This window comes from Lactuca saligna, chromosome 6 (assembly GCF_052625555.1).
Source record: "Lactuca saligna cultivar CGN05327 chromosome 6, ASM5262555v1, whole genome shotgun sequence".
Taxonomy (NCBI): Eukaryota; Viridiplantae; Streptophyta; class Magnoliopsida; order Asterales; family Asteraceae; genus Lactuca; species Lactuca saligna.
The window spans coordinates 143155294-143173164 of NC_136422.1; the positions used below are offsets into that span (position 1 = coordinate 143155294).

At 34.3% G+C, this 17871-nt stretch overlaps 1 protein-coding gene across 2 annotated transcripts; it reads right to left on the reverse strand.

Annotated features, from left to right (window-relative positions):
* Positions 1-5861: 5861 nt before the first annotated feature.
* Positions 5862-10013, reverse strand: LOC144999653 (PAS domain-containing protein tyrosine kinase family protein). Of its 2 annotated transcripts, XM_078958775.1 has the most exons (15): positions 9593-10013; positions 8795-9197; positions 8586-8696; positions 8394-8483; positions 7955-8291; positions 7837-7877; positions 7675-7743; positions 7465-7565; positions 7273-7351; positions 7057-7155; positions 6812-6880; positions 6670-6719; positions 6496-6577; positions 6212-6306; positions 5862-6096 (listed from the first exon to the last, which is right to left on the reverse strand). In XM_078958775.1, the coding sequence occupies exons 1-15, from the start codon at positions 9940-9942 to the stop codon at positions 6024-6026; spliced, it is 2049 nt and encodes a 682-aa protein (XP_078814901.1). In that variant the 5' UTR covers positions 9943-10013; the 3' UTR covers positions 5862-6023. The 2 variants fall into 2 exon arrangements, 1 of the variants encoding a protein (XP_078814901.1); XR_013660953.1 differs by lacking the exons at positions 5862-6096; positions 6212-6306 and having other exon boundaries at positions 6514-6577; positions 6812-6891.
* Positions 10014-17871: the final 7858 nt, after the last annotated feature.

Here is a 17871-nt window from a genome sequence, read left to right on the forward strand (position 1 = left end):
CACAGTATAGGTATGGTTTTGCTCGTTATTGCGGACGTGGACACACCTTAACGGCGTGGTAACGAGGGAACACCCCCTACTCGTTGTATCTCGTTAAGGGGCATCTCGTTGCCGTTACCACCGGATGAAACACCTCTAACTTCAAACGTTTACCATTTGACCATTGACAATATTAAATAAAAAAAATTGTGTTCTAATTATAAACACATTTCATTCTCATACATTTTATACACATTTTCATTATTTCTTTCTATACTTCTACTTCAACAACAATAAATGGAGCAAAACCCAAACACTCCAACACAACCATCCGTTGAAACGTAAAAGGGAGAGAGAGAGAGAGAGAGAGAGAGAGAGAGAAGGAAAACTATAGTGGTTGATAAGGAAAATCAGGAAGCTCTACATTTGTGGACGCCGGATGAAAATAATGTTTTGGCGCAAGCATTGTGTAGTACTTCAAAAGACGAATGTCGCGGAAATAGGATGAAGAAATGTGCTTATTGGGAGGCGGTGTGAAAAAAATTTCACACTATATTGAAGAATAAACTTTATCGCAATACGGACATACTTAGTAGCAAATTGATTCAAATTAGCAACCGGTGCACAAAATTCACTGACGTTTACAACTGGCTTAAGGTGCAACAACAAAGTGAAACCAACGTGGATTTGTTCAAAGCTGCAAAGGAACAATATCGGGTTTAGATGGGACATATGTTTGAGTTCAAGAAAGCGTAGGAACTGCTGCGATTTGATCCAATGTGGAATAAAACTACTATGTTGTAAAATGTTTATATATTAGGCTTAATTAATTGTCTTTTAATGTTGTTTTTATTATAATCTTAATTTTAGTTTTTTTAAAGTTATGTTTTTTTTTTATATAATATTATGTTTTATAAAAATATATTTTATTTAGATATTATGTTTTATTTAAATTATATTCTAGAAAAAAAAAATTATAACATGGAAAAAGTTGATGTTACATTTTGTTATAATATGATGATCATTTCTCTACTTGGTGTTATAACATCATTGTTTATGTGGCATGTGAGTGATACTAATTTGATGTTATGAATAGTTGTTCACAATTGTAAGGCTATGAGGAGTGGTCACACTCACCCCATCAGAAAAGTGTTGCCACATGTGCGTCACGTCAGCTTCACACCCAACCAACCACCAACCTATTAAACACTGAAAATGGTTACCACTCCACAAATTCTTTCTTTCTTTTTTTTTTTAGCATTATATTAAATAAAAAACAAAATACAAACCATAATTTAAATAAAAAACACACAAACATTAAAATTAAAATCACATTACATTAATATAAAAAACACAAATTAAAATTCTTAAATTCTTAAAAAAAACATAAAAAAATTAAAATGCTAAATTACTTAAAACCATAAATAAAATCCTAAATTACTTAAAACCATTGAGATTAGAATCAAAATTCCATATTTCTCCCGGACTTGTCATTGAATTTTAAGAAAGATCGCAAGATTTTCCGGGTCGAGATCCGGTTGGGGCTTTGTGTTTATGATTTGAAGATCGGTAAGAGCTATTTTTTGGCGATTAGATGCCTCCGATGATTCGTATTTTTTTCTAGAAAAACTATAGTTTTATCTATGGATGTCGCAAGCTCACTGTCGCTAGTTGCCGGTGCTTTTCCGCTTGAAGACGCTCCCTTTCTCGCTTTGTCCCGTCGCGGTGGTCGACGAAGTTGGACGACACCAAAAACTTTGACCCGATTGTGAGTTGGCGACATCCCTGTTTTGGGATATGAAAATCCAAGCTTTCGCTAAAGCTTCCTCTTCGTCTTCGTTCCATGCGGTAGTTTTTTTTTTGGATCTTTGGTTTTTTTTTGCCTTCGACGAGTTGGTTGTTATGTGTCTTGGACCCGTTCGTCGTCGTCGTCATTGTCGAGATTTATAGGTTGAGATTGAGATTGTTGAAATTGTTGAGGTGTAAAAGAAGTTTGTTGAAATTGTTGAGAAGATTGTTGAAAGGCTTGGAATGGTAGTTGATTGAATTGTTGTGGTTGTTGTTGGTAGAAGTTTTGGGGGTATGAAGTGGTGAATAAAGGTTGTTGTTGGATAGGAGAGGTTAACAATTGCATGTAGCTAACATTTGCATTTGTAGTGTTTGGGGTGTTTGAATTGGAATCGATGTAGAGAGAACTATATATATATATATGAGAGAGAGATAAGGTTTTTTTGTAAAAGGTAATAAAAGGTAGAGAGTTTTTTGAAGTGTAATTTGTAAGTAGCGGATAATTTATAAATGTAGATGGTTGTGTTTAAATTGTAAAAGTAATTTTTTTTTAATGTGTAAACGGTTATATAGCCGTTTGTTACAAAATTCCGAACGTAAGAAAATGGAGCAATTTGATTGGGTGTCTACTCGCGTCTCCGAAGCCACGTCGCACGCAGCCCAGCAGCTTTGGAGGCGGTGTTCACGCGTGGAAGAGGCTGTCACCTCAGCCCAAGACACGTGAAATGCCTCTCATACCGGGTAGCTTAAGAATTATTAGCGGCATAGGAGATAATATGGATTCCCCGATCCCGATGATATGTTGTTACACGTCAATTTACGTGGGGTATGACTTTGCAAATATATTTTATTTACTTTGATCGTTTTATGAATTTAACTTGTTTAAATTTAGAAATGTAACTTTTTAATCAATGAAATATAGAACAACACATGGATTATAGATATAGGTGATATGATATAGACGCGACAGCCTTCAAATCTGTTCCTAGAAAGTGGGGTCCTTGATGTTAACATGGATATTGAACATACACTGATCCACCGTTTGTTACAGTACACTTCCAAGTTCCAAGCACCAAACAAATTTCTAAAGAATCTAAAAATACCCACACAACATTATCTATGATGCACGTTCTCACATGCAATGGCTACCTTTTATTCTCATCGTGTTAAGGGGTGATAATTTATGAGTGTTACTAGCTCGGATTTTTGATTTTCGGGTTTTTTTATATTTAAAACTAAATATAACCAAACCATATAGTTTCGATTTAATTGATTTTGATTTATTTGGTTACGGTTTATTCGGTTTGATTTATCAGTTAAATTGAATGAAATTTCGCATGTAAAAATAAATATCAAACTAAAATACTTATTAAACTTTTACCAAAAGAAAAAAATACACCGATACATAGCATTTAATATTCGTTTGTTTACTTTGTGTTGTCTAAAGTGACGATTTAGCTATACAAATTGTAGAGGTTTGTTAATATATCCTTAGTCCTATATGAAAATAAAAGAAAGAAATTTAATAAATTGGTTGTTGTTTTTTTAATACAAAATAAAAATAATTATAAATTTTTATTGGTTAATAATTAAATAACGTGTTATGAAAATCTTTTTTAGTAACTAAAATATTAATTTATAGAACTAAAGTATAAATTATAAAGATATATTAATTAAATAGTTTTTCGGTTTAGCCAATATAATAAAAATTAATCAAAATCAAACCGAATATATCTTTATTCAATTAATCAAACCAAATATATAAATATTCACCAAGCACAAAGGAAATCACCAAAAGATGTTAGTCTTTACTTGTATTAAACACTTTTAAACCCTTAAAATAAGTTATACTAGATAAGCTTTAAATGAGAAGTAAGTTATACTAGATAAGCTTTAAATGAGAAGCAACTTAAACATTTAATTCTTCACTACATAATGCAAGAAGGAGAGGAGGGGAAGAGCATGGGAGCTCTCGGTTTTAAGGCCAAAAAAAAAACAAAAACAAAAAACAAAAAAAAAACTAGCCTAGTTTTTGTTCTAATTCTTCTTTGTATATTTACACTCATAAAATGAAGCTCACACTTTCAATAATGAAAGACATGACTTGTAAGCAACATGTGGTGCAAGACATGGTTAAAACAAGCAATTCACTTATATTCTTATGATGTGGGCGTTACGAGAGAGAAAGAGAAGTGTTAAACATTTCTTATTATTTAAATGGATATGAATATCCTAGTGGATTTCTATTAGTCCAAAATGTAATGCTATATTTGTATGATCATCTCATATTATATAAATAACTAGTTATACTCATTTTTATTATTATTTTTAAAAAACAATGATTCATCAATTTAAATATAAGTGTTATAATATTTATTAGTAATTAAATTCTAATAAATAAACAATAAGTAGTAACTTATTCTATGATAATATATTATTAATAAATATCATTTTATAATAACTATCTTTGACTATTGGATATATAGATTTTTGAGCAAATTTTACCTTTAAAGCCTTAGAAAAGTTATTCTAGTTTCCATAGTTCATCTTCATTTCAAATCCACCTCCAGTTTCTATCAAAGCTTCATAAATCGTCATTAATATTTTCTGTAGCTTTAAAAAACGTGAATGATAAAAAAGAGGAAGAAGGCCAGGCTTTTGGTTTTTAGATTTTTTACTCTAATGATCATTTAGTCCCTCAAGTTTCAAATTTCACGCCTAAGTCCCAAATAGCGTCTATAAATCTGCCTAGTTTCATTTTTCTTACAAAAGAACTAGAAAATAAATTCTTAACATACTTGGTCCCAAGTCCCAACTAAGTCAAGATAAGGTCAAACTCGTGTTTCATGAAGTTGGCAATTTTAGTCCTTCTAGTTCAAATTTTTTGTTTAATGTTATGATTGATCTTCTAGTAATTCTTAATCACTTTAAACTTATTATACTTATTTATGTAATTTATTTTTCATATTTAATTCATTTATTTTTAAAATATGATTTAATTTTAATTCATTTAGTTTTTATAGTTTTACTAAAAATGCCAAAAACAGTTCTACTATGTATGGCATGCTTTATGCTAGACCTAATGTATCTTATATATTAAGCATGACAAAGTATATACCAATCTAACCTACTTGAGATTCACTATAAGGTTGTAAAAAACAATATAAGTATTTTAGAAGGACTAGAGATATGTTCATGGTACATAGAGGTCTTGAGGGTTACATAGATGATAGCTTCCAAATCAAACATGATGATTTCCAGTCCCATTGAACATTTGTATTTCGTATCAACATAATTGTTGTACGCTGGAAGGGTTGAAAGTAAGACAAAGTCGTTGATTCATCTACTATAGTTGAGTATCTAACAACATGTGATACATCAAAGGATGTTTTCTTAATGAAGAAGTTCATTTTGGATCTTGAAGTGATCTCCAATATCTCCAAATCAATTGAAATCTTTGTCACGATAAAGTGCTATTGCGCAAGCAAACTTAAAGCCTTGTATGTTTTTTTACAGCTAGTTTCTTGCTAATTTTTTCTATAACATATGCAATACGGGCAGATAAGATTGCCGACTACTAAAAGAAAAGGGAGTGAATGACGAAGACTAAAAAAACGTCGGTTGTTACTTGTTAGAGAAAAACAAAACAATAAAAAGTATATTATTTTAATACCAACTATCAAATATGTATCTTTTAATATGATGTTTTCTATTACAACGTTGAAATGAAAATTGAAAAAGGCTGTGAGGAAGTCGCCACACGTGGAATTTGGTTAGACCCACGTTGCATATGCCCGATGCCGAAATCGTTGACTCTATCTTACCAGTCAATGGTCAACATTATATCATTTGGTCGGTTTCATATTTACTAAAACATATAAAATATAATCTTTGATCCTTTTATCTATTAATATATTAATTTATCATATACTCTAAACTTATCAAACATTTATATACACCTAATCTAATAATAACGACAACAAATAACAAAAAAAAAAAAAAAAATGTTCTACGATCTAATAACCTGATTTTATTTATTGTTAACACACTAAATAAATAATATCGAAAAATAAACCACGAAAACGAGCTGCGAACAGTTTGAAAATTGTAATATTATACGTATAAATGTTACATGTGTGTCATATTTATATAAAGTAAAAACGACAAAAACTCTCTTGAAATTCCTAAATTAACCCCCGAAAAAAAAAAATTACAACGCATTGATGAAGATCTTTCCCCAATTTCCCCTTCTTCGTTTAGTTAAGATTTTGGATTAGACCCGGGAGTCTATGCATAATGTCCTCAAAAGATGGACGAAGCTCCGGATTGCTGTGTATTTTAATTTCACAAATAAATAAATTATTTTGTATTTAAAATTTGAATGACATTGCTATCAACAGGTAGATTTTTAAGAAATATAATATTGTTTAAGAGAAATGATTACCTTTGCCAACAATCTTGGATAATAGAGGAGAGAGATGGGTCTAGATTCTCTGGTAAGTCCAACCGCCTGTCCATGAACCCCACAACTCCAACAACCTTCACACATTAAAAAAAAAAATTAATTTATGAATATAAAAAATTTACACCAGTGTAAAAGTTTTTTATTTTATTTTTTTTGTAACAAGAAAGTTATAGCATTGTACTTTTTTTTCTTATTAGGATATAATTTGAAATTTTGGTTTTTGGATTGTTTCTATGAGGACTACAGTAAAAAAGTAGAGATACCTGTAGGGGATTCATATTGCTCCAAGGGATGCATTGTGTGACTAATTCCCAGAGTATGATTCCAAAACTAAACACGTCGGATCTATTGATCAACACAGAAATAACTTTTTTTTTAGCATTTTTTATAGAACAAAAGTCAAGTTTTTATATAAAATAAAATAAAAAAGAGCTCACTTTTCGTTTGAAGGTTCGTTTCGAAGAACTTCGGGTGCCATCCATTGAGGCTGCAGAATATATATCATATAACAATAAATAAATAAATAGAATCATTAATTAAAAATTATAAAGAAGAATAGTAGAAAGAGAAGATTTTTACAGTGCCTCTCCCTGATCTAGCGGTTAAAAAGGTTGCATGTTTTAACTTTGACAAGCCAAAATCTCCAACCTGTTGACAAGCTAAAAGTAGTTTGTGTCATGATTAGGGAAATAATAACATGACAAATCATGTTAAACTGTGTTTGACAAATAACACAAGACATGAACTTTCTCAATAAGACATAAATGCCCCCCTCATCCTGATCATCAAAAATAGTTTGTCCAGGGCATTCAGGGAAACACTACCTTCACAGACCAGTTCTTGTCAACAAGAAGATTTGAAGACTTGAGGTCTCTGTGTACAATTGGAGGATTTCTATGGTGCAAATAGTTCATACCTCTTGCCTACAATAAATAAATAAATAAATAAAAGTCGGTTTTTTTTTTTTTTTTTTTTAACTTTTAAGGTGAGTGGTAAAAAAGTTGATAATTAATATTTGAGAAAAAAAAAAAAAAACTTACGACATCAGCAGCCATCCTTAAACGTCGTCTAATATCTAAAGAGTTACCACTATTGTGTAGAACATTAAAAAGGCTTCCCCTATAAGAATATATATATAAAAAATAAACTTGATTAGGACTCCTTGAGCTAATTTTTTTTAAAGTAATTATGCATTTATTAGATTCTAGTTTTGTAAAGATCTTTATAATTACCTGGGTAGTAACTCTGTGACCATGGCAAGTTTATCTTGTGAACACACAGATCCCATAAAAAGTAACACATTTGGATGACGGAGTCTCTTCATTATATCAATCTGAAGTTAAAAACACAATTCATTAAACTTCATATCCAAGTCATACATTTTATGGGTTTACTGAAAATAATAATAATGATAATAAAGTAGAAGTGGTTAGTGGTTATACCTCTTTATTGTAGTCCTGCAAAGCCTTCTCACTATATTGATTACCAAAATATACTTTAACTGCAACATCCTGATTCAAGGAGTAACAAAAAGTTTTTAAAAAAAAAATACTAAAAGAATTTATTTTTCAATATATGGAAAGTTGTAGTCTTGAAGTATTTACTGATCCATTCCAGATTCCACGGTATACCCTTGCAAATGATCCTGAAAAAGGTAAGAAATTTATTAATATTTTAATTTTTCAGAAGCATTTATGAATAACTTAATTATCACATCCTTACCATGTCCAATTTCTTCCTTGAAAATAAGATCTTCCCATCTGATTTCACAATCATCTACAAAGTTAAGATCATTTTCAACCTCCAATTCTTTTCTGAAAGATGAAATATTCAACTGATGAACTGGTTTTGCCTCCTCAAAACCTCCATTTTGCTCATAAGAAAATCCATCTTCTTCATATTCTGCAACAAAAGATGTGTTGCAGGGAGCTGTAGTTGTTGATCTTTGTTGAAAACTTGACATGTTCACTGCATTATGGCTTTCTGAGCCATCATTTGAACCTTCTTGTTGTATGTTTGAAGTTCTTTGAATGTTCAACTTTGAAAACATTTTTGCTGCCTACATGTCCCACAATTTTGTCCCCAAAAACAGTTCTTATTTACATGAATTATGAAATCTTTGAAGTTGGTTTATCAATTAGTGAATAAAAGGAGTACATACATAGTTATTTGGTTCAGAAAATTCATCCTCTCCAATTTCAGCACCAGTGGTTTTCTTAAAGAGGCTAAAACCAAAACCACGCTTCGTGGGCTGCAATAAAAAATTGAATTTTTAAGAACAGAAAACAATGTGTCAAGATTTATAAATCTATTCAGAAAAACTCATTTTCAGAACCTTTTTCTGGTAACTTACAGGTGCTTTTGGAGGTTTCTCTAAGTCTGGGATGTTCCCATCCATGTCCACAGATGAATCCCGTGTATGACGATTTTGCCCTCCACCTTTTCGCAAGATATCTTTCGAGGTCTAATTCGGTTCAAGAAACAAGAACATAACTGAGTTTATAAAAACTGAAAACAGAGATTTGTGGAGTAGAAAAGTGTAAAATTTTGAGAAGCACCAACCAGATTGGAGACAAAAGATGATAACTGCTGTGGTGGATGCCATTGAAGTTTCTTGAAGTTTAACCCTTTTGTTGTTCTATTTTGGCCATTAGTAGGATCCTCCTCATATGTTCTTGGGTTTTCTGATTTTATTTTATTGAAAATAGTTGCATCACTAGCAACTGTAACAATACCAACAAGCTCACCATCTTCATATAATGGACTCTTGTTTACTAAAGCCATGAATGTCACACCCGATCTCTTCCTGAAAGGAAATTGACCTGCCCAACTTTGACCAGACCTCACCCTTTCCAAGATCTTCTCTGAAGATGTTTGAAACTCATCATAAATAAGTAAGTCTGTGACTGTTTGCCCAAGCGCCTCATAGTCCTCGTAGCCAAACAGTTTCTCAGCAGAACGATTCCTGGAACATATGGTGAACTTTCATCGAACACTTGGATGGCATTACTCATCAACACAATACATACTTACTATTAGATAAGATAACAAGCTTTCCAGTTTGCATAAACATAGAGAAATATAAAATCCATAATCTCATGATCTTTCCCTTATATTTAATCACGAGATTATCAATGTTCAAAGATTGGGAAGTGGGAACTACATATATATCGCATTATACTATAAATTAAGGAGTGTTTTTGATGATACAAAGGATTTTGTATCGGATTGGAAATGATCGAGCTGTAAAATAGCGACACCTTTTTCAATTACTGTACTATGAATTCAAATTTTGTAACAAAATTTTTAAAAACATGGAACGAATTCAACTAAATTAGCTTAAAATTCGAAGTAGCTAACCAGTAAATGATCGTTCGACTGATAGCTTTGCTCACGTAAACAGCGTGACCTAACTGATCCAACGCTCTCTTGTACGAAAAACCCACGGGTAAAGCATCTGGGACATTACTCCAGCCTGAGAATGGCGACATACCGGATCGTGAAGGAATCACTTCTTTCTGAAGTAAACTTCCATGATTATAAGATGATGCATGTTCTTGCTCAAGCATGTGGAATTGCTCTTGGAGGTTGGCGTAACTTGTCTCCAAGCTCCGGCAACGGTCGAGGAGAAGTTGGTAAATCGGTGAATCATCACCGCCGCTGGTAGTATCCGCCGGAGCATAGCCGTGACTAATGGTTGACAGAGCCATATGAAATTGCTTCCTGGTGTGGCATCCATTGAGCGGGAGCTTCTATTGCATATATGCTCGAGCCTCAAAGTTGATGCAATAACCGCCATTGGAGCTGAACATAGCAAGTAGCAAAAGAAGTAATTTACAGTTAGCACCCTAGTTTTAGTGAAGTTGCATAATTTCCCCTTTACTTTTGATGTAAGGATTTAAATTGAAAATCATCCCTACATTAATTATTCTTCGACTTGCAATTTTAATTTCATTACTTTAGTTTGGTTTTTTTAAAAAGTAACAATATTGGCCAAACTAGTAACGTTAATATTGAATTATTATAAAAATGGGTTAGTCATTTAGTTAGTTGGCCAAATAGATAAATTAAACACAATCATATTGATTATATCGAACTATTAGTAGTTTTGGATAAATTTGAGCCTTTTAAATCTTTTTTTTGAGTTGAATGATATATGATAATTTGTATTATTATATTTCAGACTGATAATGATGTTAACAAGATCAATGGAGATATGTATTGATTTTCGATTTCTTGTTTGTTCAAAAGACATGAAATGTTCTTATTTTTATCACCAAAATAGCAACAATAACATCTCTAGTCTTATCATGTATAACGAATGCAGCTATCAGTTTTTTTAGTTAGAATTGTTATTCTATATAAAAAAAAATTAATAGATTCTCGCATTAGTACAACTAGCCAAATTACTCATGTCTTGTTGGTTTCGACCAACTTGTGCACACCCCTAGTTTTGGTTCATAGAATAGGATTTTTAAAATCAACTTTAGTCTAGAGGCTAGATATGTATACGTAACAACTTTGACAAGTTACGTACCCACACAATAAAATATAACTACAATTTGTACTTATATGAGATATTTTGTAATGTTGCATCATTTATTATTTAAATAAGATTTTGCGGTGGTTTGCATGGTGCACATTAAAAGCTGTGATATGGTATTTCTATCAACTTTATGAAGGTACATGAATTGTCATTTATATGGGTGTATGTTGCAATCACTTGTAGATTCAAAAGTGACATGCATAATTTTAAAATGTATTATGTCATATTTTGATTAACTTTATAAATGTTTTTGTTTCAACAAGACATATATATGGTCATTTGAAATGATTAGATCCAATTTTTTTAACTAGCTTACTAGTTAGATAATATTCTTTCTCACAAATTAAACAATTTCATGATACGCTGTATCATATTTTACATCAACAATTTCACCATTTTAGATATCATTTTCGAGATCATTCAGTAACTTTGTTGCAAGTCCACCATACTATATGGGGTTGAAATGTACATGATGAAATTACATGGTACCAAAATGTGTAATTGGCAAGTGGGATACTTTAGTCTTTAGCACAGAAATTATTGGGTAAAACGTGGGGCTCACGTGAGACATTGAAGTTGCCGAAGACTAAAACTAATAAATGGATGACACGTCTACTAAACTTGCTATTTTTGACAAGTTTCATCGAGTCTTGGCAGCCTAACTCGTGGACTGATAGGGCAAGTGAACGCCGTTTACTTTCTACTTTTGTTCTTGTTTACATTCGAGAGCGGTAATAAGGTGACCACGTTTCATATTTTCTGAAATAATAAACTATTTGGAGGGTGTTTGTAGTTTTGTCGAAATGAATGGATCAAAAGGTTTGGGTAACAGTTTCGAATCAAAGACATATTGATTTTAGAATGTGTCGAAACAAACAAAGTCGGGTTTTGTCAATCCATAAAGGTTTTTTTTGTTCCACTTGAGTTTAAACATAACCGTTTGAACTACTATCAATTTTAAAGTAGGGCCATTTATCATTAAAATAAGATGATTAGTTTACTAATTAGATAGTCAACCTTAGTCTATTCAAATATTTGCATTGTTCAAAGTAGATAGCCTTTCTAGATCTGTAATATTATACTATTAGTAGCAATTTAAATGTAATTAATGAATTTGAAAATTGTGAAACTCTGGTATTATGGAATATGGACCACAACATTAGGTATGAAGTGAGCATTGTCGTTCAAACAATCTGACTATGACCCAAACATAATTGTGACATTGCAAAGTAATAGACAAATTTGTCAAATTGATACATATAACACTCATCAACAAACAAAATCGTTATAGCCGTCTTAGGGCTTGTATCCTAAGAGCGATCTTCGAAGATTATGTTAGTAACAACATGGTTGTTAGAATCCCGATCTTTATCTTAAGAACTTACGTTTTTAAGATCTTACAAGACAAAAACGATATCAATCTCACTATGATCTATTTGAAATAATATCTATAGTGAAATTTTAAGATCTCAGCTAGGATCTTAAGATATTAACATGATTTGGTCCCACATCTTTAGTTTTATTATATTGTTGAGCCTTAAAATCGGCCTATTCAATTTGAAATCAAGCATCACAAGTTTCAAGAAGTCTCATAGACTTTTATCGATGCATTTCAAATTGAGCAATTCACGCTCATTATATTCTCTTTGCGATTTTAATCCTTTAGTTGTACATGATCGTAATTATCTTGTTTGTTTTTGTAATTTCTTCCTAACTTTTACAATTCGTGGCAACAAATATTATGGTTCATGTTTGAAAAATTAAAGTTAACTCCATATCGATGTCTTAATCAACATCATGCTATAATGTATATTGCACACCCAATACTTTATACATAAATTTTAATATGAATTCATTTTGGTAGGATCTTACGATCCTGATCCGATCTCACGATTACAGTCTTGCAAAACATAAAATGATCTTAAGTAAGATCCTGGTATTGACAACCTTGAGTAAAGATACGAAATGACGATTAGGGTTAAGTGTTTCTCACTTAACCCATTGACTTAATCCATTAAATCCATCACTCTTCTAATTAAATCCATTCCAATGGCCCAAATGTGGGTTCCGATAAGTCCAAGCTCATAAATCCAATATAAGGGTTTTCTAAACCTTAATTAGGGTTTCCAAACCCATCTTAGCCCAACAGGCCCAATAGATAGGTATTTTGATCAATTAGGGTTCATTAGACCCATTAGTCACATGTTTGGGCTTTTAGGTCCATTAAGGCTTAATTGGGCCCATTAGGGTTTATTAGGCCTATTAGGGTTTTAGTCCCCTTGTCCAAACATCCCAAACGAGTCCAAAACACAAACGAGGCACACCGCCACCCAACACGGCAGCCGATGGCGACATGAGGCGGCAGCCACCACCCTACGATGGTAGTTTGAGTTTTTCTTTTCATCATTTCATTTTTTGTTACAATATATAATGCTAAACCCCAAAGAACATACACACACTAATACAACACACACACACACAGCCACCTTGTGGTGGCCAACGGTGGTACGTGGTGGCGGTGGCTATCCTGATTTTCCAGCTAGACCAAACACGTACTAACATAAATACATACACACACCCGCTATATGGTCACAAAACGACCCCAACCACCCAGCTGGTGGCGGAAGCGACACAAAAAGGCGATAGGAGTGGCGGTAGAAGGCACTTAGTCCTCGTTGATGCAGAAAGAGCAACCGACGTCGCTGTGGACGAAAGTCGTGACGTCCGGCGGTTATTTCGTCTTCACTAAAGCCGGGCAATAGCAGTTCTCGGTTTCAGCTTCAGTGATGCAACAGTGGAGACGATGGCTATCGGGCTGATGATGCAAAAAGCGGCTGATGGCGTTGGCTAGGAAATGGCATGCTCGTCGGACTCGCCTGATCGGAACCATGAAGAAGCAGTGACGGCTTAAGAAGGAGAAGGAGAAGAAGGTTGACGGAGGCTCGATATTCGCTTAGCGGCTTAGATCACACGACACTGGAATATCCCAGTGCTCCCCTACGATCTGTGACCTCGACAGCGGAGTAGCGGCGGCCAAAAGATGGCGATCGGATCTTGGGATGCAACGACGACTGGGATGTAACACCCAAAATCAGAAAGGTCAAGAAAGGGAAGAAAACCTAAGTCAAAGGGTCAACTCGTCGAGTCCAGGGAGGAACTCGACGAGTCGGAGCGGGATCCGGGGAATCAATTAAGTAACCGACTCGGTAAGTCGGCAAAGGGGACTCGTCGAGTCTGGTCTGAACGAGGAAAACCCTAAATCCAGGACTTGGAGCCTATTTAAACGTCTTATTCTCTTCCTTAGGGTTCCTTTACTGCCACTCTAACCCATAACACCAAACCCTAGCCACCATATCCGTTTTTGGGCTAATTCTTGCCTTGAAGAGTGCATTAAAGCTTGGAGAAGGAAGAAGGATCTTGGAGGTGCGAGAAGGGGCTATAGATTCGGGATTGGGAGGACATTTTAGAGCATTTGGAGGTAATAAACTAGTACTTGGACTCCTTTGCATCTAGATCTATCTTGGTTATGAGTTTTGGGGCTTTTATGCCATGTCCTTGAATCATTTTGAGTTGGAGCCCAAATATGAAGTTGCTACTTCAGATCTAAGTGTATTCTGGCCTAGAAAATCATAAAGCATCAGTCTTTGGGTTGGTTGTTAAGCCTCTTTGTCTTAAACCCTAGTTTGTAGTGTTTTGATCCTTGATCTCCTTAGTTATATGTAAAGTTTGCAACTTTACATGGGGAATGGCCGTACCGGGTAGGTCGGCACCCCACAATGGCCGTACCGGGTAGGTCGGACACCCCAGAAATGTATGGCAGTATGTATGTGATTTTATTGTATGGTATGTGGTATAATGGGGGGACTCACTAAGCTTCGTGCTTACAGTTTTCAGTTTTGGTTTCAGGTACCTCTTCAACGAAGGGGATGGAGCTGGCGTGGTAGCGGCATATCGTACACACACATTGGATTTTCGCATTATGAGATGTTCTGGGATTGTACTCTGATATTATTATTATTCTCATGTTTTGGGTTTTCAGACACGAGATATGTTTTATGAAATGATATAATCGGATGATGTTTTACTACAAATATTTTACAAACCACTTATTTTAAATGAAATTTTTGGGTGTGAAATTTGGGTCGTTACAAGTTGGTATCAGAGCCCTGGTTTGAGGGATTCGGACTCGGGAGTGTCTGAACTCAAACCGAGGGATTAAAGGATTTCGAAAAAGAAAAAGTTTTCTAAAAGATTAAGTAAATAGTTTTAAGAAAGAACGAAGTGTGTGATGTGCGCGACCGGCCGAGCTCAAGTAAGTACTCCCAAATTACCCATACAAGTTTATGATCATCAGTTTCATTTTAAGTTTTAGTTCCAGTTTCAGTAGAACAGCATGCTAGTATAGGACTAAGGATCTAGGAGGATGCCTTATGTGCCTGCTTATGTGTTTCAGCCTTATGAGAATTGCATGCTAGTATTGAGTAGACAGCAGTAGGATAGCCTGTTTAGGTTATGCCTGATAGTATGATTTCAACAGTGTATGCTAGTACAGTTTCTTGATTATGAGAATAGTTTGCATGAGTATGTTTCCTTTATCCGAATGTTGCTTGCTCTGTGCTTAGTAGGACTCTGAGTGATGAGAGTTAGCCATTAGGTGAATACGCCACATCACATGTGATCAGGTTTGAATCTCAGAGTGCTGGATTTGGCCCTATTGCGCAACTCTAGTCTGAGTCTAACTGTTGTGGGGACGAGTCTTTTACTCGAAGGATTATCTGAGCCCCATCACATGTGATGGTATTCAGGTGGTGGCTAATTGGCATTACGAGGAGACCTTCAGTAGTTGAGGACTGTTTGGGTGGAGTCAGAGGTTCCCTAGGGCAAGCCTAGGATGAGAGTAGCAAGGATTAGCAGTAGAGAAAAGGGATTTGGTGGAGTTGGGGTAACTCTTGAAGAAAGTACGGATAGATGTGGAAGGTAGTATGGGCCCGTACTATTGAAAGCAGAGGATCCGTACTCGATTCAAGAGGGGCCGAGGAAAAATCAGGGAACTAGTAGAGGGTGTGAGAGTGATGGGTTTTGGCCATATGAACATTCCTATGTGCACATGCAAACCCTAATGCTTGGATATAGGTTTCTCTAATTAACATGCATTTAATCCAAGACTTCTAATGACTAATTAGGTATAAGAACATTACAAAACCAGAGATAGAAGCTTACCTTGAAACACTTGTTTGATCTTCTTGTTCTTGGAGCTCTAGAGTCACAATTGTCACTCCTCTAATGGCTTACAAACACCAACTAGCAAAGAGGATGATTTGAGAGAGAGGTTAAGGAAGAAATCGGCCAGGGTTTCCTTACTTTAGAAGAGATGCCGATTTCCCTTCCCCAAGGGGTCTATTTATACTTGTAAGGCTCCTAGGGTTTCACCCTTAAACCCTAATTGGATAACTTAAACTCTAAGCAATCCTAATCCTTACCAAAGATAAGCCTTGGACGAATTTGAGGCTATCCCAAGCCCTAGAATTCGTCCACCCTCTAATCCTTAAAGGTTATATAGCCCAAAGTGTAACTATCGAACAATTGATAGTTTATACCCTCTTATTTAATTAATCTCTTTAAGTCACCAAATTAATACTAATTAATCTATGACTTATATTAATCAAATAACAATATTATTATTTCTTATATTATTCTCATAATATATTAATAATATCTATTCTCTTATAATAAATCATCCTGTCAAGTTGTTATGGTGAAGGCAACCCAAAAGGACCATGCACAATCGGGTCAAATACTTGCCTAATATAGTTGCAGCCTTAGACACTATTCCAACAGTCTCCCACTTGGATAAGTCTAGTAACTATATGCACAAGTACAATCCGATTTGCAATCGTAGCTCTCAAAGACGCTGTCAAACTCTGATCTAATCAATCTTGTCCTTTAGATAAGGGATCATACAGTCCTCTATTAGATATCATGCTGGCAATTCTATGGAATAATTAGTCACACATTTAGGTTTCTCGATCTCCGATTCATTTGACATAGAACTTAATCGAACACATCAATTCAGTTCTGACCGGGCCCAATACATAAGTCAAATCAAATCATCGAGCGGCCGAGATATCACTTTTTCCTTCTTAGGATAAAAGTTACACATAAACTTCGACTTATATGCATTTACTTATTCATTAATCAACTATACACAACAATGCGTTTTATAACATCGAGTTACCAATGCGTTTTCGCATTATCAATGTACAATCAATTAATAAATAACAAACCATATATCTAGGTTTTAAGACTATTTGATATTATCGTATTGCGATCACCCTTTTTATCACATTCCATAAGGTGATTCCAGCAAGCGCGGGTTTGTTCCAATGCTCAAAACTAGTTCATAAGCACTCATGAACGTTGCAGCTATCTTTTGCTATGTCTAATACCATTTAGACAATCTACACACCAAATCATGACAATCTTCATTCATATCTACTTCCAACATATGAACGATTGTGGACAATTTGAATAATTCGATTATTCTTAATAAACTCAATTATTCTGGAAGTCAAAACATGCAAAGTGAAACAATAGTTAAAGAATTAACATAAGATAGTAACATTACTTATAAATAAAACTCCTTTATTTAATCATCAAATGTTAATTACATTTATCTATTACACGTTTCTAATACTATCTAATCTATGCTAATATCATCCTTCAGCCCAATACTCCTAGCATGCTGCAAGTGCTTAACCCTACTCAGTCCCTTTGTAAGCGGATCTGTTGGGTTATCTTCTGATGATATCCTCTTCACTACGAGTTGTCCTTCTTCTACACGATGTCTAATAAAGTGATATTTTCTGTCGATATGTCGTGATCTACCATGATCTCTCGGTTCCTTGGTCAAGGCAACCGCACCTTCATTATCACATAAAATCTCCATGGGCTCCTTTATGGAAGGTACAACTCCAAGATCACCAATGAAATTCTTTAGCCATATTGCCTCCTTCGACGCTTCGCTCGCTGCGATGTACTCTGATTCGCACGTTGAATCAGCTACGGTTTCCTGCTTGTAACTTTTCCAAGTTAC

Coding starts and splice junctions, on each gene's coding strand:
- LOC144999653 (XM_078958775.1), bottom strand. CDS start 9,942: ATGGCTCTGTCAACCATTAGTCACGGCTATGCTCCGGCGGATACTACC. Junction 6,881..7,056: donor ACAAGAACTGGTCTGTGAAG/GTAGTGTTTCCC, acceptor GCTTGTCAACAG/GTTGGAGATTTTGGCTTGTC. Junction 6,307..6,495: donor GCAATATGAATCCCCTACAG/GTATCTCTACTT, acceptor TAATGTGTGAAG/GTTGTTGGAGTTGTGGGGTT.